We start from the raw sequence: 26,060 nt of genomic DNA, 5'->3' as shown, positions 1-26,060 counted from the left end.
TACTTGGTTGGCTTACATAGTAGCTAATAATATTTGTTAATGTAATTTAACTGCTGTGAACCTTTACTGAACAAATATTGAAATTTATTCAAGTCAAAGAAAGAATCTCTAATGACTTTTGTTAAAGCTTCTATTTAATAGTTAAGGAGAAAAGTTTGTATGACATACGAGATGCAATTAACAGTAGATTTTACATTTAATAAAAAGAAAGAAGCATGCGTATTTGCTTTATTCATTCCATCATAATTTGCATTAGAGCTGTGGGTGTTTAATGAGCAAATTCCAACTAAAATGCTATATTGATTTTCTAGTGAACTTTGTAATAGTCATCTACCTTGGAAAAGCTCAGTGTTTACAATTAAGTTTTCTTTACTAAAAATATTTGAGAGTTGCATATTGATCCTTTAAAAGTACAGGATTCTAGAAGGAATTGGGTGATTTATAAACTCCCAAATTTACATATAACCTAAAAGATGTTTTTAAATGTTCATTCAATAATGCCTTAATTTTGAATACATTTTTATTAATTATATTACAAGATTTAATTTCTAAAAATTTTCTTTGTATGAGTGTTTGCCCTCCATTTATGTTTGTGCACTGTGTGTGTGGTTGGCCTCTCAGAGACCAGACGAGAGCACCAAATCCCCTGGAACTCATCCTGAGTCATCTGATATGGATACTGGGAACCAAACCTTGGTCCTCTGAAAGAACAGAGAATGATCTTAAGTGATGTGCCATCTCTCTAGTCCTATAACCAGATTTTGAATGTGGCGTACATGTGTGTTTGGAGCATTTTAAATATAGCATTCAAATATCCATGTGTTAATCTTCAAATACACATAGGAATACTTGGATTTTAAGTAGTCTTATAAAATTAAAGCTAGTTTTGTTAATCATATAGGATCAAATAAGCATTTTAGCTTGAATCATAGAGATGAGTAGACATTCTTTTTACCAGGTACTAACATCTTATGTAAAATGAAGTGAAACATGCAATACATGAGCTGTCTTGTGTTGTTGGCTTGTACAGGGGAACATTAGTTCTAATCCACCTTGAGCTATATACAAATATCCTGTCTAAATAAATAATTTAAATTTCACAACAAATCTGCTCACATTTTATTTATATAAATAGGGAATTTTCCGTAGGAAATCTGTTGGCGTTTAAAATGTAATCAATATTTTATGTTGTATACTAAAATTATTCCACAGTTTTTAAGATGATATGATATATGTGTGCTAATTTGTAATTTCATCACTATTTTACATTCTGTCTGGCTTGCAAGTAGTTATTACAAGTAGTTTATAATGGAAAAATTAGAGTAGCATGATGCTTTGCGAGAACTGTGTCATCATGGTATATTGCCTGCAATAAGCTATGGAGAAGTTTTCTTTTTGCCTCTTTCTTATTTTGCCTACTACTATAAAATATTGAAAAAGAGGAATTTTGAATTTATTTTTATATATTGTCAAAACTCACAGTTAAATTTTTTAGGTTTGCTTGTTTTATGTGTATGACTGTTTTTGTCTACTCAAATATATATACACCATATACATACCTGGTGCCCACAGAAGTCAGAAGTAGGCATTGAATTCCCTGGAAACAGAGGTTTGGATGATTGGGAACAAAACCCAGGTTCGCTGCAAGAGCAACAAGTGCTCTTAACTCCTAAGCAGACTTTTCCACCCCCAAATCACATTTTAATTATTAGAAACTAAGTCGTATTATGAGTATGTGTGTGAAGTGTTTTGACAGTAGTGGAATTAAAATATTACTTGTTTAGGACCCTCTTGACTTGTTTATTTGATCAAGAGCTCTTTGTCTAGTTTAAACAAGTGGTGTTATTTTTGTCTTTTTATATACTAGCTTTATGACTAAAATAATTTCAGATATTTATAAAACCAATATAGCTGAACTTTTGGAAAGTGATAATAAACAAGATGTATCTTGTCATATACCACGCCGTTTCTATACCAGATAAGACAGTGTTTTTCTAAGCTATTAAGAGTTGTGGTTTTTGGGAGATAGTTGTTTAGTAGAAGAAGGGAAAGTAAATATTTTAGGGCACTGCCTCTTGAATAGAAGTTTCTGTCACAGTTGATGATGACTTCATTCATGGTAGAAGAATAGTATAGATAAGGCCAGCTATATAACAGGAGGAAACAGGAGCTTAAATGATGATGTGAGAGCACTCTCTAACTCAGTGATTCTCAACCTTCCTCGTGCTGCGTCCATTTCATTCAGATCCTCATATTCTAGTGACCCTCCAACCGTAAAAATTTTGTTGTTATTTCATAACTGTAATTTTGGTACTGTTATGAATTGTAATGTAAATACCTGATAGCTAAGATATCTGATATACAGCCCCTATGAAAGGGTCATCCAACCCCCAAAGGGGCCGTGACCCATACGTGGAGAACTGCTGCTGACACATGTGTTAATTATTGTGATATGATCTGCAGGCACTGCTTTGAATTTTTCACATGGCTTTTTACACGCTGTTTTACCTTTTTTCAGGCAAAATATTTCTGATTTCTGTCATGACATTTTCCTTGATACATAGGGAAATAACAACAGCTGATTTAATATCTGAATTTTAAGGTTAGTTGTCATTCTTTAGATTTAGCTTTATACTATATTTGTCTAAAGGTGTGTGTGTGCATGCACCACATGTGTTCAGGTGTCTTTAGGGCCAGAAAAGTGTATCGAATCCCTGGAGTTGGATTAATGGCATCTCTGAGCTGCCCACCATGAATGTTGAGAACCTCTGGTGACTAATCTTGATTGATTGCCAACTTGACTACATCTGGAATCATCTAAAACCCATGCAGCTGTGGACACTGATGAGGGATTTTTCTTCATTGGATCATTTGAGATGTGGAGGTCCACCTTAAATCTGGGCCACACCTTCTGGTAGCAGCATATATAATATGCCAGCAAGGAGTGCCTGCTCCTGGGGCATTCCTTGTTAATATTAAAGCTAGTATTAAAGGATTCCAACTTATTTTGAAGACCAGCTGAGACATCTAGTCTTATGTACTGAAGAAATATCATATACGAGGACTTGCCATTGGGAGACAACCATTATTGGACTACCTCGACTATGCCCTGTAATACATTCTAATAAAACACAACACACACACACACACACACACACACACACACACACACACACACACAAATTCTGTTCCTCTAGAGAACCCTGACAAGTAGGTTATTGTAACCAGAAGTTGTTCTACACAGCAGAAGTATAAGGATGAATTTTTAAAGTAGCTCTCTGGAACAGACTTCTAATTTGCAGACACCTACAATTAGGAAGCCTGTCCTAGACTCTGAGAGAGAACCAACATCACATGGTGTGAAGTAGTTAACAAACTTACCGAGACAAATGCATTAGATTATCCTGATTCACCTATTGTGAGAAGGAAGGAATTTAGTGACCATATTCAGAAAAGTTTTGACTATTTGTGGAGAATAATAGTACTGGCTGGTGACTCATAGACTCTGGATAAAATGACAGGAAAAGAATGAAGTCTGTGATAAAATTAGCCAACTTCTAGCATCTCAGGATACAAACACAGTGACAAAGGAAAAGAATGAACTTGGTGATGAAATTGATGAGGTGAGATGAGAGTTAACAATCTGAAGTTCTCTAAGTGTGCCTGGAAGAGAATCCTTTCTTTAGCAGCGATAGAGCTTAAACGGCAGAAAATGAAACCAAGGCCCTCTTCATAAGGTTGTTTGAATTACAATGAAAATTCAACATCTAGTCTCAGAATCCCAGAGAAACTAGACAACAATGAGGACCCTAAGAGACATACAGAGATCTAATCTACATGGATAGTAGGAAAAGACAAGATCTCCTGAGTAAATTGGGAGCATGGGGACCTTGGGAGAGGGTTCAAGGGGAGGGGAGAGGCAGGGAGGGGAGCAGAGAAAAATGCAGAGGTCAACAAAAATCAATAAAAAGAGTGGTGAAAGTTAAAGTAAAGGCCCTAATTGTTACAGAATGGGATCCTGTAATTTGGGATGGAGATGTGTAGGAAGACTCTCCTGAGGCTGAGACTTTGAACCCTCAGATTCCTCTTCACCCTTAGCAGAGGATGCACTTCCCCACCCCCTGTAGTACCACACTTTCTGCCTTTGCCTGAGGAAATTAATCTTTCATTGCCTGCATTACTGGCTGTGAAGTATTTCCGTGAAGGAAATACCAGGCAGGGTAATCCTCAAGGTTTAGCAGTGGTTGACTATACACCGATACCCAGAGTGAAGACAGAGGGAGATAGAAAGTGTAGTCCATGATAAAGTGTGGCATACCACCAAAAAGCTTATGAGTTTACTAATTCATTCCATCAGTATTTTGGGGAATATGTGTGGGAATGGATTTTAAAGATGCATAATAATTGTAAAAGGAGCATTAAATTGGATCAGTATATGTTTATTGATAAGGCCCCACACACAGAGTGATGGTACTAGGTTTAATGTGAACATATGTATGATTTAAAAACTGTGTCAAAAATTTATCTGCTTGGTTGTCAGAAGCATTTGTTAGAAGGGTCTACTGATGAGGAGGAGATGACAGCCATATCTGTTTAATGTTAATGAAGGGAGTTTTAAGGCTCAGGGAAATTGCAATACTAGAGTGCATACACCATGCAAAACCTAGTTTTCTACATTCAGAACGCCCAGAAAACATGCCCTTCACTCATCTTAAAAGATGAAAAGTGGAAAGAGGAGCACCAGCACATTTGTAGAGCTTTGCTCTTCCCCTTGTGTCTCACCTTAGGGTTATAGATATTGCTCCTCTGCTGGATGATATAAATACAGTGGGTCTCATTATTCCCAGAGTAGCAGGTGCCAGGTTGCTGAACTGAATAACCAAAGACATGTTTATAAATGTTTCTTTATATTTAAAAGGTGATATGCTATAGAGATTTGCATTAGTATGGATCTTGGTTTGTTGATACTAATTTAAGGTCAATTTTGTTATATGGCATAGTTACACTGACTATCACCCCTAGTTAGGAAAGTTTCTGCTTTCTGTTTCCATGAACTGAAATTATGCTAGCCTGGAAATTTGGGTTCCATAAGGAGGAGTGTTTATGCCAGAAACCATAAAAAGCCTTCCATTGAACTGGAAATTCAGAATTCTTCACAATCACTTTGGGCTTCTTATGCCTTTAAGCTAACAGGTTAAGAAGAGAATAACAGTGTTTGGTAGAGTGATTTGATAGGGAGAAATTAGATAATTTCTCCACAATAGAGGTAAGAATATTGTGTCTGGAGTACAGAAGATCCTTTTAAGTGTCTCTTGTTGCTACTCTGCCCTGGGATTATAAAGTCAATGGGAAACTTACAACAAATAACCCCATTGAGCCAGGTTGACAAATGGCTTTTGGAATGAAGGTATGGGTCACTCCTCTAAGAAAAGTTCCAAGACCTACTAAGGTGCTTGCTGAGGGTAGAAGTAATTGATAGTAGAGGATGGTAGTTCTAATTTTCAGCTAATTCCATGTAATCAGTAGCATAAATGAGTATTAAAACTGAAATGAGTATTTCTGTCATATGAATGTGCTATGAATAGGTAAATACATATGAAGCAGATAATTGTGTTTTCTTCCTCTGTGTGTTTTTATCTAGTAATGGAACATCAAATGAGACATCAGTGATTATTTTTAAATTGTAATATACTGGAGAAGGTTCCTCAAGGGAATTTGACCCCTAGTCTAAAATTCATAATGCATTTAAAGTTGTACTTGGGAGAGTTATGTCATGTTAGGTGTAATTAATTATGAACTGATTGTTGTTTTCTTTGGAAATTAAAGATGATCTAGGGAATATGAGTGGGTGTCATATTGACAAAGGGTGGACTTGTGATGGCTAATTCTGCATTTCAACTTGAATACATCTGGATTTAACTTCAACCCAAGCAGCTAGACACACATGTGAGGGATTTTTCTTCCTTGTATCATTTGAAGTGGGAAGACCCAACCTGTAAGTCTGGGTCATTTGAGATCTGAAGACCTATCCTAAATCACAGCCACACCTTTTGTGGCAGCTTGTCTAAAGGGACAAAAGACAAAGGAAGCTCTTTGCTTTGGTGTGCTTACATCACTCTTCTGGGCAAGTTCATCTGTCCTGATGTTGAGACATTCCATGCTGATATAAGAGCATACTTCTTTTGGATTTAAACTTATACTGAAGACCAGCTAAGACATCCCAGCCTTGTGGCCTGAACAACTGTTGGTTACTTGGAATTTCATCAGGAGGCAGTCTGATTTTTAATATATTAAATTGCTTTCCGTGAAAACCCCATCAATGTTCAAGCTTTTGTTTTCAGTAACAAAACTCTTTAATGAAACTCAGGAGTATTCTGTTATTTTCACTCTAATATTTCCCATTTCTGTTGTTTTTTCTTCATTGCTTATGCTTACCTCTTTTTATCATTCTTTCATCTAAAGATTTTCTTTCTCATTTCCTTTTAGTTGCATTTATTGACTTATATTCATCCCTTCAAATTAGTATTGTTTTTCACTTCAACGTCACTAATGGGGGTCATGTTTAGACAGCCACATTGGTGAGATGTTGTGGGGTATAGCTTCTGGCACTACTAGGAGATACGAACTCACAGTGTTCCTCTGGTTCTTGCAGTCTTTCTGTTTCTCTTCTCACGATGTTCTCTGAACCTTAGGTGAAGGAGTTGTTTTGTAGTTATATCAGTTAAGACTGGGACCCTTTTCATTTTGATTGGTTGTAGTTTTCTGTATTGGTCTCTGTCTGTTACAGAAAAGATGTTTTTTCCCATTCTTTTTTTAAAATTTATTTATTTATTAAAAATTTCCACCTCCTCCCATTTCCCTCCCCCTCCCCCCAATCCCCCTCCCTCTCCAGTACTAAGAGAAGTCAGGGTGCCCTGCCCTGTGGGAAGTACAAGGCCCTCCCTCTTCATCCAGGTCTAGGAAGGTGAGCATCCAAACAGACTAAGCTCCCCAAAAGCCAGTCCATGCAGTAGAATGAAATCCCAGTGCCGTTATCCTTGGCTTCTCAGTCAGCCCTCATTGTCAGCCACATTCAAAGAGTCCGGTCTGATCACATGCTTGTTCAGTCCCAGTCCAGCTGGCCTTGGTGAGCTCCCATTAGATCAGTTCCACTGTGCTGAGAGGTGAGAACTAGGCTGATCTGTGGGTGTAAGGACAAGTCTTTGAAATGTAGTTAGGGGTTATGCTAGTTTAGTTACATGGTAGTTGTTTATCCTCAGGATGCTTCTTTACCACCATTTTTAAGTAAGCCAATAGTTGTCTTGAACAGCTCTATTCATTTATAACAGCCATGGCTAAAGCCTACTATTTTATGAAGGGTATTTTATATTTTTTCTAAGTTTACATTATGGTTTGACTAAATAAAATTTAGGACAGCTCTCTAGGTATTTGAGGCATATTGCTTAACATTTTACAATATTTTAAGGTATTTTCAGGGTATTAAAAATTATACTTAAGAAAAGTCAGTTTCAGATAATATCAGAGTTCTCAACAGAATAAGAGATGCCATTCGAAATGTAATCTGCTCCACAGGTGCTTCCTGTTCTGTGTGAATATACAATGTGAACTCATGATTGCACTCATTGAGGCTGCTTGTCTGTTGGGCATATGCATACATGGGAGAGTTGCTTTAGTTTGTAACCTGCTCTTTTATTTCTGTTTGGCTGCCTCTCTTAGTTAATTCAAGTGCCACGTGGCATTTCTTTTTTTTGTAATTGATTTTTATTGAGCTCTATGTTTTCCTCTGCTCCCTTCCCTGCCTCTCTCCTCCCCTTGAACCCTCTCTCCCAAAGTCCCCATGTTCCCAATTTACTCAGGAGATCTTGTCTTTTTCTACTTCCCATGTAGATTAGATCTCTGCATGTCCATTCCTGTTTGTTTTGGTGGACATTGGGTAATTTTTAAGTTTTGCTGCTACAGAGGATAGCACAGTCAGTATTTTTGTGTGTTTTCTTTTGCATTTAATGTGTATGAATGTCTTTTTATAATATAGCAGTTATTTTCTAGATTACAGTAGGGACATGCTTGATTTTAATAATGTTGTTAACTTGTTGCTCATTGCTATTGATATACATGTATACTTGCAGTATTTATGAGTCTCATTATTTTAAACAAACTCATTTTTAAAGGTATGCTGTTTAATTTTTTCTCCTTTTATACATACCAGATATCTTCATGTTGCAATAATTATTAAAAATGCTTCCTCAAGTCATTAATTGGTAGTAGTCGAATTAGTTGAATAATCTTTAAAATAGTAGATTTTTTGCATTTATTTACTCATTTCTTCTTTATTTTCTTGGGTTGGAGAGATGATTCAGCGGTTAAGAGCATTGCCTGCTGTTCCCAGCAACTGCATGGTGACTCACAACCATCTGTAGTGAGATCTGGTGCCCTCTTTGACCGTGAAGTCCAGTATGGACAAGTTCAATAGATCCACAGTATATGGGCTTCCCATACATGCTTCAGCATTGCTAGGGCATAAATTTTATTTCTTTTATTTCTTAGCTGATTTTGAGTTTTCTTGTTTTGTAGCTTTGGTCGAAGAAGTGTATTTTGCACAGAGAGAACGTGATGAAGCTATTATGTGCAGACTGCAGCTAGCCCTTGAGGAGAGAGATGAAGCAGTCGCACGTATGAAGCATATGGAAATGTCACTGAAAATGTGTGTATACATTTAAAATCTTGTGTGATATAAACATTATAAATGTATGGATTTGTATTATGGTTACATAGTCTCATGTGTTACTGATTGTTGTTATTACATTAAGACAATTCAGATCCCTATGATAGTTCTCTAAACTTTAGGCAAGCTTGTGGTTTGCCTGATGAGGGTGATAATCAAATTTTTAGAAAGAAAATGAAAATTCATGCTCTCAATATAGTTACTTCTTCAGAGCCCTGTTGTCACTGTTCTTACCCAACTTTCCTATGTGATTCTTCTCATTACCTCCATTAATATCTGGTTTTTTATTTGTCTGTTTTTTAATATATTGTTTTTTTTTTTTTACTGTATGTGCACTAATGTTTGGGATGGGAGCCCTTGTCTATGTCCCTCTCTCAGCACTGGAGCCTTATCTGACTTGAACCTGTACACGGCAGGCTTTGTACATGCTGCTACAGTCTCTGTGAGTTCACATGTTTGTCTGTCCTGTCATGTCTCAACATCACTAGCAGTATTTAAAGTCTTATTGATTCAGTACAATTGACTCTAAGAGGCTGCACACTTGAAGAGGTAACACAGTTGATTCTATTTGGTAAAGAAGACCATATTTAAAAATTCTAGAAGTACTATTCAGTTTTTATATATAATCTAATTTCTTATTATTTTAAGAATACTTGTTAATTTATTTATTTGTGTTGAGGTGGGAAGGCTAGTAGAAGGTGTGGAGTAGGTCTGGATTTGTGCATGCTACCACACCTGTGTGGTGGTCAGAAGACAACTGTCAGGAATTGATTCTCCCTTTCCACTACATAGGTCCTAGGGATCAGACATGTATGGCTGTAATATTCTTTAGATCTTAAATGGCTCCTCCCAAAGACTCATATGTTGAAGGATTGATTTCCATCCTGTCGCAGCACGGGGAGGTGATGAAGCCTTCCAGAGCCGTGCATTATTAGAAGGTTGAGCCACCAAAGGGAATATTGAGGCCCCAGTTTCTTCCTCTGTCTTTGATTCTTTGTCATCACTAGATCTGCAGTTTCCATCTCAGCATGCTCCTTGTTGCGTGGACTGCCTCCCTAGAACCCAAAAGCAGTAGAGCCATATGACCTTGCTCTGAAATTATGGCTAAGACAAGCCTGAGCCTCTTTTAGACTGATTGTCTCAAGTATTTAGTCACAGTGTCAGAAAGCTGAATAACAGCCTGAATGATACTCTTTATTCTTTTAGCTGCTAGTAGATACCCCAGTTACTATGTATTTTAGCTATTGTGAATAATTATATAGTAAACAAAGGAATGTAGTTATCTTTGATATATTGATTTTGTTTTCTTTGTTTATATACTCAGAACTAGATAGGTGGTTCATATAGTATGATTCTTTTAGATTCTTCACTATTTTCCTCTATAATTGATATGTGTTCCTACTAGTATTGTATGAGCCCACAGTTTTCTGCATTATCACTTGCAATTGTTTCTCATTTTTGATTGGGATGTGCTATCTCATCGAGGTTTTCATTTGTATTCTCCATTGGCTAGTAATGTTTAGTTGTTTTTTTGTCTACTTAGTCACCGTCTAACCAATAACCTATTGTGTTTTTCAACTCCTTTGCTTTTTGCTCATGATTCTTACAATAAATCTAGCTAAAAGTAGACACCGGTGACTATGTTATAGCCTAGGTGTTATACTATCTTGATATTTTCTTCATCTAATAATTAGTCCTATATTTTCAAATTCATCTTTGCTTAGATTTTCAAGACCTGCTCAGACATAATTCTTTGCCCAATGATAACACAAATGGCATATAGTCTAGTTACCAGCAGAATCCCGTTCTAGCCTGAAAGCTCACAAGCTAAGCTTTTACTGCATGCATTTCTCTCAGTGATGTGGTTTTATATTTCTACCAGAATCACCCATTAATAATACTTATAATTCTTGTGTCACTATAGTTTATATCTTCAAACTCTTGCATATTCTTCCCACAAATTATCCAGAAGCACAAGAACCTCATGTTGAGTTCATCACAGTGACAAGCCTACTTCTCTGTACCAGATTTCCACTGACATGTGTGTTTCTTTGACTACAATACCCAATGGAGTCATCTTAAGAAAAAAAGAGTTTATTTTGACCTGGAGTTCAGTAGGCTTCAGGACTTGATGATAAAGGGGAGGCATGGTGGAGTGGTTCAGTCCATGGAAGTAGGAGCATTTGGCAGTGTCAGTCTCTTTGGTGCAGACCAGGCCTCAGGAAGTATAAGGAATGGGGGCTAGTTTACAACCTTTCAAGTTTTGTTCCTAATGCTCTACTTGAGCCTATATACCCACCCCACTACAGGTTCCACAGCCACTGCAAACCATATGGGGAACAAACGCTCAAAATATGAGCCTTTGGGAAACATTTCTGTTTTGAATCATGGCAATATGTGATTCATTTTTAGTTTTTCAGAAGTTATAAGAAACATGATTTCTTTTTGTTTTTATATATTATTTTTGTTGTTGTTCTATATATTGGTACTCACTTATTCCATTAACATTGAATGCAAAGCCTATTCTTGCACTGGGATTGTCTTTGTACTTCTATCAACCATAATTTTGTCATATATATACATATATATATATGTATATATACATATATATGTCTATTTCTTTGCCAGTGTTATATAGCCGTAATTTCTGAATCTTTTTATGCCTTAAAACCATATATTGCTCCAACTTTTCTCCTTATTACAGAATCATGCAGTTATTCTAGTACCTTTACCTCCCTAGATATATTTTAAAATCATTTTGCTTATATCTACAGAATGTTTTACTGGACTCAAATGTTTTTATTTGTATTTTTTGGATCGCAAACTCTTTATCATTTGAGGCCATTGTTCTGCTTCTTACTATTGAGCTAACTTTCAGGAAAGAAAATGATAATATTGATGGATCAACGGGAAACTCAAGAAATGTGACATTTCATGCATGGGTTTTTCACTTAGATTGCAAACTTGTCAGTCAGAATTTGCATGGTAAAGGAAATCAATTGAAACCTGAGCCCATGAACATTTACCTCAGCAAAATTCTTAACTAATTATCATGGCGATGTTAAGTTAGACTGTAGTAAGCATTATTATGAGTTTACAAATGGTTAAGATTCTCTTATCTACTTGCAAGCCCTGTATTTTATATAATATCATTACTTTAAATCTTTTATTAAACCAGGCATTTTTGTATTTTATACATGCTTCTAGTAAACTTTATCAATCTAAGATCATTTTATATAAAACTGAAGGCCTTATATATTTTATGTAGTTGTTTTATATTATTTCTTTTGAAAAGATAGAATGTCTAATTTTGGTGCAACAGTAAATGTTACAGTGGATGGTTTACCTGTTGAAAGCCTCAATGTAATTTTCTGATAATAATTTTGTTCATTTCTTTCTTCAAGATAATTGATGACCCAGTCCAGAAACTATATGAAATATACTGACTTCCATCTTTAATTTATTAACATTAAAAATCTGGTTTCACTTTTTAATACTCTATTTCAGGGAGAAATAATGATTATGTTATACAGCCAACCTGTCACCTATTTCTATAAATAAACTTTTATTGAAACCTAGCCATGCCCATTGTCTATGTTTTAGCACTACAAAGGCAAGGTTGGGGAGATAAGACAGAGAAGAAGCTGATCCAAATATAGTTAGTGCCTGCCTCTTAAAAAAGTTACTGATTCCTGTTCTATTTAATTTCATTAAGATGATTGTTATGACATTATCATTTGATGTTTGTGATAAACACATCCCCAAGACTTTGTAAGCAAAGGAGAAATAAGAGCAGCAGTCTTTTCTCTTTATTATAAGCTTATGTTATGCATGCATATATACAAATTTTTAAATATCAAGTTTTTCTCAGTTAATTATAAGTAATAACAATAGTATAATAGTAGTAAAAATAATAAACAGGATTGAGAATAAAAAGAAAAGGGACTGGCTTTGCTCGCTTCTTCTCAGCATGTGAGATCTAGCACACGTGGCTCACTAAAAACAGTTCAGGTTTATTTACTATCTAATTAAAAGTCATTACATATTATTTTAAAACTGGTCACACAGATACTTTAAAGTTTGAGAGATAAGTTCTCATGCTGATAATTATTAAGCCTTTTATAAGAAATCAATTTTAACTTAAAAATTGTTTATTACTAGCTGTGGATTTTAATACTAGACTAAATTCAGTTAACTGTTTCTAAATTATGAAGAGTTGTTCATTTAAAATATTTGAACTCATTATCTTCCTCTCCTTAAAGTAATAATTTTTTATATTGCCATACTCCAAAACAACTTATAAGTATTATAGGGAAAATCCCTCAAACATTGTGTTCTGTTGATTATCCCAGCTATACAAATTAGATAACATTCCGGTATTATTATTATTTTTATTTGGTAGAAACCAAAGCTGCAAGCTTATTACCATAACTATCAAAATCTTTTAAAGATTACCAGAAGTCTACCAATCTAGATGTTTGGCTACCATCTGTCCTCTCATATTTTAATTTTATGTTTAATAATTATTAAAATTTTAAGTATTCATACTGATTTTTCTGGAAACTATAGTGATCAGCTTTTAGTTTGGTTTCATCTGAAAAACTTTAATACCAAGATATTTTAAAATACGTGACTCCACTTAAAATTTATTGGCTAAGTGTAAGTGAAGATAAATGCTACCAACATTCAAGTACTCTTGCTGTGCAAGAATTCTGATTTTCTGCTATGCTTTTGAAGTGAGTACAAAACAATTGGCTACTTTGAAATTATTGTCTAATAAACGTTTATAAGTCACATGTCTGAACATGTAATTTATTTTAGAAAACTCTATAAAAGACAAGAATATTTGCTCTTCTAGAGATGTGAATAAAAGCAAACTAGTAGACGCGTGTGAGCCGCAGTTGTATATAATCAGGGTCTCTAGCTCCTACCATTGTGTCAGTATGTGTCGTATGCCCCTGTGTACACACAGCGTTTTCTGCTTATGCTTTTTTCTATTAAATTGCTCCGTTTAAAAACAGCTACTTTCCCCATGATTATAGTGCTGTTTACCCAGTTGTGTCATTTGGAACAATTCTGTAGCATATTTATCAATTGTTTCTAATAATTTTTAGTAACATCCTTTTTGTGGTAAATCCCAAAAGTGCAAATATGGAGAGGGTCTCAGAAGACAGGAAACTGGCTGGTAAACCTTTAGTACAATGTAAAAATAATCCCAGTTCTTTTTAAATCTGTCATTTACTAATATCCATCACAGAACCATTGCCTAAATTTTGTTTTCCAAAATATATCACTTAGACTGTCTTTTCCATTAGTGCATTTATTCAGTTCATCCATGTTAATAAGCATTTCAGTAAACGTGATAATTCTTATCAGAAAATGCATTGATGAAGAGGAAAATTGTCTTTCTCTTTCAATTGAATGCCTCCATAAAATATGAAAACAGAAAAAAACCCCACTCATCTAAAGTATGGTTCAATTTTGGTCTGCTTGTATATTCGGTGTGTTTGTATACTAGGTGCTGCAATCGATTTTCAGGTTTAATTTAGTGCAATTATTTGTCATTGCTTTTGTGGGACCTTAGTTAAACTTTGTAATAAAAATGCTTGCTTTGTTTTTTACTTGTGGCAGCTTCCCAAAAAAAAAAGAAAGGAAATAGTTTCTGATCAGAATGGAAAGAACAGGAATAAATATCATGATGAGAAAGAGTGCTTCTGTCACTGGGGAACTTTCTTCATCTAAACACATATGAACAATTGATCCTTGTAGTCATATATAGCAGTAAACATTAATAACTTAACAGTCTGAAGTCAGAGCAGAAGATAGAGAGCATTATTGGAAGACGGAGTCGAGCAGGTGCCACTTTAATATGTTCAGTGTCATGGTTGACTCTAAAGACTAGTCGAATGAAATTACTCGAGGTTCTAAAGATTTAAAAAGCGAACTCATTTTGCTGCACTAAGGAAATGCTACTGATCAGGCTTTCTGTGTCCCTTTTTTCTAGGCTAGAAAATATTAACCCTGAAGAAAATGACATGGTAAGCCATTCTCTGAGGAGATTTCTTGATGTCAGTCTTATATCTTAGAGGCTTAAGTTCAATTGAGTGGGTTTCAAGAACTAAGATGTGGGAAAAAGAAGAATTGACACACTAATAATGTACATCTTTGCTGCAATATGAAAATTCAATAACTTCACTCAGTCAATTTACAATTCACATGTGCCTATTAATTAAAACCCTATATTAAATAAAATATATTAAAACCTCATGTCTGACTAACATATAATGGTGTTGGTAGACATTACAGGAATTACTGAGCAGAATAAACAATGCAGACACTGGCATAGCTATTGAGAAGAATGGAGCTCTAATTGTGGATAGAATCTACAAGACCAAGGAGTGTAAAAGGAGAATAACTGCGGAAGAAATGAAGGCAGTGATAGAAGAGCGGGATGCGGCTTTGTCTCAGGTAACTGCTGTGCCCACAGAAGCATACACGTGCCATCTCGCCTCTCTTAACATCCCGAAACAGTGAATTTTGCTCAGATCTTCTTTATTTCCCTTTTAGAATCTTTTGTTATATAAAGAAATATGTTTCCTTGTAACACACATACACACACACTACTTTGTTGTATTTGGTATCTAATTCACACTAGTGTGGAGTATATAATCAATCAAATATTAAAATATTTAAATTTTTGTACTGCTTTTATGAATATGCGTCCTACAATTTAGAAAATAATTTCTTAGTAAAATAATGTTCTATAAAATATACTTGCATTCATTAATCACTTCTATATTACATTTCTTACTTGCATTGCGGTTTTGTAAGTGTTAAGACTGTTTTTGTTTGTTTTCTGGGTTGCTTTTGTTGTTGTTTTTAGTTTTTATTTCCAGAATCTGTGTTGATACATTTTGGATCAAAAAGAAAATAGGCATTAATTCAACTCTGATTTCTCCTCTGAGATTACTGGGTCTATCACAGTCCTGTTATTGGGTTTCAAGTTCTCCTCCTCCACAGTGAGACCATTCCTCTCAGTGTGGGCTAATTCCTCCTTAGTATACTTTGGTTTTGTCCTCCTGTCCTTCCCAAGCACAACTATGAAGTCATGCACAAGATGACACTGCTCATACACACTGTGGCTGCAGTTGACACATGCGGTGTTACATCTCTTGCTTTGTGACATTTTCAGAATCAATTTCACTGTTTCTTTCTTCCTTCTTCTCCTGCCAGTATACCAGCTATTATTTCCTCTGCCTACTGTGTGCTGTGTACTTTTTAGGCCATTTACCTTGTGGTCATATCCTCTTCTTCATTGTTAACGATTCTCTAATTCAAACATCATCTACATTTATGGCCTCCAACTGTCTTAGCTCATTTACTCTGGAATTTTGATTCTGTCAAGTTCTCAACTTCACTGGTACCTGTTTCAATTGATCTTGCCTACTCTGTTTTAAGTCTCAGATTCTCCATGTTTGCTTCTTACCTTACCTATCTTAGTTTCCTTTGCTCATCATAATTATCACCAACTTTCATATGACTTCAGTTCTCTTTTATCCACTAATTTTGTTATTTAACCCTTTCACACATGTGTATAATGTATTCTGTTTACTGTCACCCTCACCTACTCCTATCTCCCTCCAGTCCCTGTTTACACCATCTGCTACCAGTTACTTTCCTAAATTCACATTGCGTGTGTGCGTGTGTGTGAAAGAGACAGACAGAGAGGCCAGGATAGGGGGAGGAAGGGAGAGAGAGAGAGGGAGAGGGAGAAGGAAGGAGAGGGAGAGGGAGAGAGCGAGAGAGATTTAGTTTGACTATCTGTGATACAAATAATTAGAACTACCAATTAGAATGTGGTGATGAGGTCTCAATATTCTTTTTCTCTTAATCTATCAATAGCTAATAGTTCATCTGAGAGGGGTAGGGCTTCCTGCTTCCTCTTTCCCCATACGTGGTTGTAAAACAAACCCTTCTTGTTCAAACTAGTGCAGTCATCCACTTCTGCTGTGGGTTTCTGATCAGAGCAGCTGTGTCTTACCAAGAAGATATTTCACAGCCCTTCTTGGTGTCTGACTCTTAAGATCTTTGTGCCCCATGTTCCACAGTGTGCCCTGAGCCTCATCGAGATAGCATAGTAACTTGTTTAGAATTGAGCACTAACCTACCACTTTCTCAGCTCCTTGTGCTTTGTAGTGACATATCAGGAAATAGCTTAAGTTTGTGAGTTCGAAGTCAGCCTGATCTACAGAGTGAGATCTAGGACAGCAAGGAGTGTTACACAGAGAATCCCTGTCTCAAAAACAAAAACAAAAAACCAAAGAGGGGAACTACAAAATTACAGCATTTTAATTGATTGATATCCACAATCCAGTCTAAGTGAAGATTAATATCTTGAAAATAATTTTTACTTTCAGTTATAAAACTTTGAGTTTTACAAGACTATTCAGGAAATTATGTGTTCCTCACAGTTCTTTCCTACCTACTCTTCCATTTGGATCTATCATCTCTGTCTCATGAGAAAACAAACAGGCATGTAAGAGATAATAACAAAATAATATGATATAATAAAATAAAAAGAAACACTTCAGAATAGGACAAAACAAACAGAAGAAGAAGCATCCAAGAAAAGGCACAAGAACAGATAAATGCTGAGACCTACTTGTTGTAGAAGGCCGCTTGCTCATTCCAGCCACTCAGATCTGAAATAACCACACAGAAACTGTATTAATTAAATCACTGCTTGGCCTATTACTCTAGTTTCTTATTGGCTAGCTCTCACATCTTAATTTAACCCATTTATATTAATCTGTGTATTGCCACGTGGCTGTGGCTTACCAGGTAAACCTCAGTCTGGCATCTGGCTCTGGTGGTGCTACTTGGCTTCTCATGACTCTGCCTTCTTTCCCCCAGCATTCAGCTCAGTTTTCCCCGCCTAGTTCTACTCTGCCTTATCAGTAGGCCAAGGCATTTTCTTTATTCATTAACCAATAAAAGCACCAAATAGACAGAAGGACCTCCCACACCTCCCACTCATTCATGCACACTCAAGAATCCCATAAGGACTGTGACTGAAAAAGCATGGGCTAAAACCAGACTCTCTGAATGTGGCGAACAATGAGGGCTGATGAGAAGCCAAGGATAATAGCACGGGTTTGGTTTTTTTTATTTACATTTTATTTTATTTTGTATTTTGATTGTATTTCATGTTTTAGCAGAGTGGGTAATTGCTACAAGACAAAAATAAAATAAAAGCTGTCAAATTTCAGCTCTTGGCATCATTTTAACAGCACTTACAAATATGAGTTTCCACATTAATACTTCATGTTCAGCTCAATTCTCCCAAAGGCCATAATCACTGATTAAAATGTCTTCCTACTTCATGTTCTGGCTTTGTGGGAACCTACCCAGTTTGGATGTTCACCTTCCTAGACATAGACGGAGGGGGGAGAACCTTGGACTTTCCACAGGGCAGAGAACCCTGACTGCTCTTTGGACTGGAGAGGGAGGAGGAGAGGAGTGGGGGGAAGGGGAGAAAGGTGGGAGGAGGGGGGGAGGGAAATGGGAGGCTGGGAGGAGGCGGAAACTTTTCTTTTTCTCAATAAAAAATTAAAAAAAAAGAATCCCATAAGAACACAAAACTGGGATCCAAAATGTATAAGCAATGGACCTGTGAGATAAAAAATAAAATAAAAAATTTTAAAGATAAAATTAAGAAGAAAAAGAAAGAGTCTCCCCAGTGAGACTTCCTTGGGCAAAACTAAATTTTTATTTGCAGGTAGTTAATGATTGGAGATAGCTTCTGGGTTAGCGATGGGGACATGTGTCTACTTCTCTTCAGCTTTATGACTTCATCTGGTGTAGACCCTGTGTATGCTGCCTCATTCTCTGTGAGTTTATGTGTGTGTCAGTCCTGTTAGCTTTAGAAGGGTGTTTTTTTCCCATAGTATCCTCCATCTTCTGTGGTCTTTAAGACTTTTTCACTTTCACTTCCAAATAGTTCTCTGAAGCCTGTGGGCATGAATTTAGTGGAGATACCTTCTTAGAACTGTGTGTTTAAGGACACTTACTCTCTGCATATTGTCTAAGTGTGGGTCTTTGTTTTCATTTCCATCTACTGCAGGAAGATTGATGACGCCTGAGCAAGGCAATGATCTATGACTATGTGTAGGCATTAGGAGTCATCTTATTGCTATGTTCCTTTAGTAAAAGGTAATATTTGGTTTTCCTTTAGGTCCCAGGACTACCTAGTCTCATATTCTTATTCACCAGTGCAATGTCAGGAATGGGTCCAATCTCATTGAGTGGGCCTCCAGTCAAATAAGATATTGGTTAGTTACTCCTACAAACTTTGTGCCAGCATATCTTGAAGCAGGACACCATTTTAAATCAGAGAGTTTGTAGCTGGGTTGGGGTTTACATTTCTCCTTTGGTATTGTTCAGAGTACCTTCTGGTACCCAAAACACTAGCCCGACTATACTTTAGGTAGGCACCAGCATGACTCATCCATGTTCCGTGAATTGTGTAGGTATTGTCTTCATCAATAGGGTCTGTGGAGAGCAACCAACCTTGGTAACAGTCTGAGTTGTTTGGGGATTCCCATTAGATCCCATCAGCCATCAATTAGATGTGACCCATTCCCAATACTGGAAACATCATTTGGTGGCAAGAGATTTCCAAGTGAGGCTCTTGTCTCCCCCATTATTTAGCAATTTCATTTAGATCATTTTCATATATGTATAATATTTTAGTAAGTTTCTACTCTACTAGGTTTTCATACTACCCCTCAAATGATTTTAATTTTAGGTGACTCTCCCTGTGTTTTCTCCATCATTCTCTTTTCTCACTGTCCCCACTTGACATTTTATTCCAGTCCCCTTCGTCTAGTCCATCCATAACTATTATGTCCCCCCATTCCCTTACTCTATATCTACCCTCTGTGGTTCTATGTATTGTAGCTTTGATTTAAGAGCTAATAGCCACATATAAGTGAATACCATATTTGTCTTTCTGGGTGTGAGTTACTTCTCTCAAGATGATTTTTTTCTTTAGTTCCCTCCATTACCTAAGACTTTTATGATTTCATTTTTTAATACTTAGTAATATTCCATTGTGTAAATGTGCCACATTTTCTTTATCCTTTCATCTGTTGAGGGACATCTAGGTTGTTTCCAATTCTTGGCTATTATGAATATAACGACAATGCACATGTTTAAACAAGTATCCCTGTGGTAGGATGAAGCATTTTGGGGTATGTGTGCAAGAATCGTATAGCTGGATCTTAAGGTAGATTGATTCTCATCTTCCTGAGGAACAGCCACACTGATTTTCCTTGTGACAATAAAAGTCTGCAGTCTGACCAGTAGTGGTTGGATGTTTCCTTTACATCCTCACCAACTTACGCTGTCACTTTTAAAGTTAATCTTAGCCATGATGATGGGTGCAATTTGAAACCTCAAACTAGTTGAGTAACACAAACTGATTTCATGGCATGGGCAGGGAATCTCAAAATTTGGTTGGTATGAAGTAAGCGTTCAGGATGGTATGTGTGAGAAGTTGGAGAGTTTAATATAATCAAAATGTCTAGCGTGAAATTCTCAAAGAATTAATAAAAATGCTATTAATGAAAAGAAGAAAGCACCATGGATACAGTAGCTCCAATCCACACCATGCAGACTTCACCAGTTTTTATCAGTGTCTTCTTGTTGCTGCAAGATCTGTCCTTGTCATCAGATTGCATTTATTGTTTCTGCCCAGTCTCCTCTGCTCTGTGATGGGCTCCTGATCTTCCTGCTATCTGAGAGAGTTATATGTGTGTTCTATAAAATATCTCTACATTTTTGGCATATTTCTCATGATTAGGTTAGATTTTGAGTTTTGGGAAAAATACCAAATTGCTAACACTTTGCTTTTAAAGCTTTTAAAATAATTATACATTTTCCAAACATACTGCTTCTGCATAATTTTAGGAAAATTTTAGTATCCTTCTTATAAATACTGAAAATTATCATATTCAGTGATAATTAGGTACATTTGCTAATTTACATTTCCAATCAAAGTTAGTTATTTATACTTTACTTTTATTTATAAGAAAAATTTCCCATATCTCTTTGATCTCAAACTGAGTACAGAAAAAACTTTCATTCTTTGAAAGAATAAATTATTTATAATTAGCATTTTATTTGATCAGCAAGACATCTTACACACAAACCCTTCATTCTTAACTCTTTCTCATTTGGTCAGTTCATGCTTGTATGTTAAATAAATTGCAGAAATACCTGGAGTTAAAAGATAGAGGTGAAAATTGCATTTACCCAGATGACTTGTTGAACCTTTCATTTCTTCATTGCCCATGCTCTAGTCCGTTTCCTGTTGCTGTAACAAAATGTGTGAGGCTGGGTACTTAATAAGGAGAGTTGTGTTTAACGTGCAGTTTTTGTAGACTGCAAATTCAAGGTTGGATGGCCTCATCTTTTGTGTAATAGAAGTGCGTTGTAGAAGAGATCACATGGTTAGACAGTCAGTTTGCGAGATTTGTGTGCTAGCTTTGCTCTTTCTAAAACAACTAACTGCCTATCACAGAAGCTACTGTGTGTGCCACAGAGCTAGGTGTGCTAATCTCTTCCAAATAGGTCTTGAAGTGAGCTACCAACCTTTCATTTGGCTTCATCTCTTAGAAGTTATTCCCTCCTAACATTGCCACACTGGAGACTAAAGTTCCTTTAGAAGACACATTTGGCCCATAACTAAACCATCAAACCAAAATAATTAAGCATTCAGGTTGTTAAGTAGAAGAATTTTCAGAGAATCAAATACTTCAGAATGTTGTAGGGCCCTGGAGAAAAACTAAAATTACTAAACTAAGGAGTCTAATTTTCAGTTTAGTCCTTTACCTTTTTTCTCTGTATGCCTAGCCATTGGTACTAGTATACGTTTCAAGATTTCACAGATAAATTATTTCATATGTTTTCAAATATGCATTATAATGATGATTTCCTTAGTAGTGTGCTAGGAGACACATTTGAGTCCATGCTAGCTATCCATAAGCAATAACAGGATCATAGGATCTGATGGGAACTTTTAGCTTTAGTAGCAGGGACTCCGTTTTTCCTTGGGGATCTAGAAAAATTAGGTTAGTTTTAGCTTAGTCTCAGATGGTGACTAAACAAGGCATTGATTTTTGAGTATAACAGAATGGCATTAGGAGTCATTTTATTGATACTTGGCTTTTGGTTTTTTGTTTGTTTGTTTGTTTTTTGTAACATAAAAATAGTATTTGGTTTTTCCCTGTCTCTAGGTTTTCTAGTCTCTGAAATAATTTAATGCCATATTTGTATTGACTGTAATAATGCCTTTTTTTGTAATTCAGTGACCTCATTTTGCCTAGGCTAAAACAAATACTACAGATGACATCGTCTTTGTGCCTAGAGTCGAGAGATACAGAAGGCAAAAAGAAACTAGGGGTAATCATGAGGATAATTAAAGACATTCAGCTTAGCAGTTCATAACCAGATTTCTGTATCTCTATAAGCCACAAGCCCATGCGAAACACCAAGCTTCAGCCTAGCAAATCCAACACAGAAATGAAATCAAAACTCTAGGGAGACATTTGATCAACAGGAAAGCACACTGACCTGCTGTTTTATAAATCTGGTTTGACTTAAAGCATAGTTATCCCTGTCACTGGAGCATTCTTTCTCTGACCAGTCTTCCTTCAACCTCTATGGTAAGACCCAATTTAAATATTTTCTCCATGGATACTTCTCCCATGAAGCAATATTGATGGTCGTCCTTCCTCCCCGCACTTTACTTTGTATCCTGTTACAGCACTTGCCATAATGCTTTTCTTTATGGCTCTCCTATTTTCTACTATGGAGATTGAAACTGGTTTTGTGTATTCTGTTTTTGATACTCCTATGGTATTATAGGTACTAAATATATATTTACTGAATTGCTGAACTTATTAGCTTTATTTGATTGATGAATTACTGTACAGTTTTTATGTTTCAAAGTGTAATAAATAAAAGTGATGAAATATTTTCCATTCCATGATCATTCTCTTCATGTTCTACTGAGTGACGATTATATGCCTTGTGCTGGATTTCGGCAATAATCCAATGGTCATGATCATCGAACAATAAATGTTTCTGTCTCTTGTAGAATTTATAATTTTGTAACGAAATATAGGAGGTGAGTAAACAAATAAAAGTATTTTCACGTAGTGGTGTAATTAAAACAAAAGTAATGGAGAAGACTGTGGTTTATACCAGGCTTTCTTTTGGGCCACTCCCCAGCTCCCAAATCATGGCAGAGACTTCTGTTAACTTTGAATGCACATCCTAGCTTAAGCTCATTTCTGGCTAGCTCTTTTAACTTAAATTAATCCATTTCTCTTTGCCCTTTGCCTCAGGGCTTTTTCCCTTTCTTCCTCCTGTATATCTTACTTTCACTACTTCTTGTGTCTGGCTGACTGGCAGCTGCCTGGCTGGCCCTGGGCTTGTTTTTCTTTTTCTCCTTGTCTTCTTTTTTCTTTTCTTATTCCTTATTTATTCTTTCTTCCCACCAACCACACCTATTCTTTCTCTACCTAGCTATAGGACGTTCAACTCTTTATTAGACCAATCAGTGCCTTAAGCAGGCAAGGTGAAACAAATGCAACACATCTTTATATAAATAACACACATCCTTACATCGTTAAACAAGTAGAGCATAAACAAATGTAACACATCTTTACCTGGTTAAAATAATATTCCACAGTAGTGGTTGGTGGTAGAATTAATGGGGTGATCAAAGCGGGACTCTGTTAAGGTAAAAAGATTAACTAAAACTTGAAAAGAAAAAGATTTGGCCATGTAAAGAACTGTATCGATAACATTCCTTCAGAAAGCAAGTAATCAACATTACCCTGTGAAGAAAAAGCTAATATGTTTAAGTTGTTGATGAAAATACCAAATTCGTATTCAAGTGAAATATTATAAGAGGATTTTATTGGCGGGTGATGAGGTAACCACAGATCTAAACTGTGGTGTAAGTTGGCCTTCATTAGCGGGAGAACCAGCATTTAAGCTAGAAAGGTATTAACAGGAGAAAAAGCATCATCTCATGAAAAATAACACTAATGTCTTGCTTAGAGGAACAAGACCAGATCAAGAGAAGGGAACCCATTTGGGAAAGATTTTGAAAACAATATGAATAGAACTTTGAAGATAGTTTGGATTTGAGCAATAGAGAACAGAAGGACATGGCTGACCTCCATTATTTGGGCTCAAACACTGATGATATTTGTGTTGTGATGAGAGATGTTTTGGGGGAGGATTCTTGGCTGGTGAGTCATCAGCATATAGTGAATTAGATCTGTGACACTACAAAAATCTAGAGGAAGAACAGAGCCCATGACCAATATCTGTAGCATGTGCTAGGCGTTGGCAGAGTAGGAGCATAGACACAGAATGCCGACGGAAGTAAGTTAAAGAGAGTGTCAGGGAGACTCAAGAAAGCGGAACGAGATGGTTGCTTTCGTGTAAGGCATAGGAGGGTAAAGCAGGAAAAAGAGAGAATCAGCCATGTGAGTAATGTTGAAGGCTTCTATAAGATTTAGTTCAAGATACAGGCAAACAGTGTGGTACAATAGGAAAATGGAAAATGAGGGGGGAATGCTCTGGAGATGCACAATGCTTTCCCTGCCTATAATAGCTGAGGAAGATTACGGTTGAGTAGAAAGGTTTATGCAATGTCTTAGGAGAGTATTTACTTTCTAATGAGAGATAGGAGAAAGGGGAAGTGAGCAGAGATGTTTTAAGGGAGAGAATTGCAATACTGAGTGTTGGTATAAACGTAGATGGAAAATAGACATAATATAGAAAAAAAACACATGAAGAGTTTTGACTGTTAGGATTCAAGGAAGTTACTTTGATTGTAACTAAAGTGCAAAAAAACAGTGCTGGCAAGTTCATAATTTTAGTAGACAGTTGAGGTGTCTATCCTTTTCTTAGTGTTAGATTAATTGAGATTTATAAAGTCAATAGGGAATAGTTTTTTTGGTATGTAATGAACATTATACAAAAACGGAGGTTTTCTAGGCAAAGCTAAATGCCCACTTGAGAATTACAGAATTAAATTTGTTCTGTAAAATTAGGTATTGTCTGATTTCCTTTCTCAGCATCTGCATCTCTATTGTGCATCTTTCTGTAGATAATTACAAGAAGCCGTAGACATAATGGGGAAGAGCCAGTCCCTATTGCCATGAGCCATCAGGTCTTTCTTGTGAAAAGAGAAAACATTAGAAATAATGTCAGTGAGGTTGGGGAGATGGCTCAGTGAGTGAAGTGCTAGCTGTATGGCCTGAAGACTTTGGTTTGGATCCCCCAGTACCCATGTTTTTTGTTGTTCTTGTTTTTGCTTTTTAAAAGCCAGATGGGGTCACAGCTCTCGGGAACTCATGTGTTGTGGGGCATAGGCAGACACATCCTGGGACTCTGGCCAGCCACTCTAGCCAAAACAGTGAATATCAAGGTCAGTGGAGACCCTGCCTCAAAAATGTTAGGTAGTAAAGCACCTATCTCTGTCTTCTCATATGCTCACACATGCATGCAGCACCTATGCAGGTGATGCACCACATGTGCATATGCTCGCACATGCATGCAGCACCTATGCAGGTGATGCACCACATGTGCATATGCTCACACATGCGTGCAGCACCTATGCAGGTGATGCACCACATGTACACATGCTCATACATGCATTCATTACATGCATGTATATAATGTAGAAGAAGCCAATATATTGCAAAGTTGTTCTTGTGTAAGGTTATATAGATTTATAGAAGAATAAATCCTGAATGTTATCACATAGCTAGCAAGGCAGATAGAGAAGTAACAAATTGAACATATCTAGGGGAAATATATGAATAATTTAAAATTTGCAAATAATTTTCTCTTTATATAACAAGAACAGAAATCGAAACCTGAGAAGTTAATATAATGACACATATTTTAAGTTTCAAAGCTCTATACTAAAACAGTCATTGGCCAATTCTGAATTTCTCACTTGGTATTTTGTGTGATCTAAGGTCGTATACAGGTTGAGATTATGTAGCACAGCCTAATCCACTTGAATAGCAAATCCACAATCTTGGACAGTGATATCAAAGTTAATTTCCATTTAGCAAAGAAAATAATCAGATAACTGAGCATTAAAAGCTCTCTTTTGTCTTCATTTTCTGTTCCTTATAATTAATGTAATGCATAATTATAAAAGATGCAAATAATGGTGTGCTAAATAATCAGAAAGTCATACTGGAAAGAAAACAAATTAAAATATTTAGAACCTCACAGAAAA

General features: G+C 36.2%; 1 protein-coding gene across 2 annotated transcripts in view; it reads left to right on the top strand.

Annotated features, from left to right (window-relative positions):
- Window positions 1-26,060, top strand: part of Mipol1 (mirror-image polydactyly 1) — a 240,282-nt gene that overhangs the window by 70,839 nt on the left and 143,383 nt on the right. For both annotated transcript variants that reach the window (XM_075947988.1, XM_075947989.1), the window contains exons 5-7: window positions 8,572-8,701; window positions 14,727-14,760; window positions 15,020-15,190. In XM_075947988.1, the coding sequence (XP_075804103.1) occupies window positions 8,572-8,701; window positions 14,727-14,760; window positions 15,020-15,190 (335 nt within the window). The remainder of the gene's footprint in view (window positions 1-8,571; window positions 8,702-14,726; window positions 14,761-15,019; window positions 15,191-26,060) is intronic.

This window comes from Microtus pennsylvanicus, chromosome 14 (assembly GCF_037038515.1).
Source record: "Microtus pennsylvanicus isolate mMicPen1 chromosome 14, mMicPen1.hap1, whole genome shotgun sequence".
Classification (NCBI taxonomy): domain Eukaryota; kingdom Metazoa; phylum Chordata; class Mammalia; order Rodentia; family Cricetidae; genus Microtus; species Microtus pennsylvanicus.
This window is presented reverse-complemented; position numbering and strand designations above follow the sequence as displayed.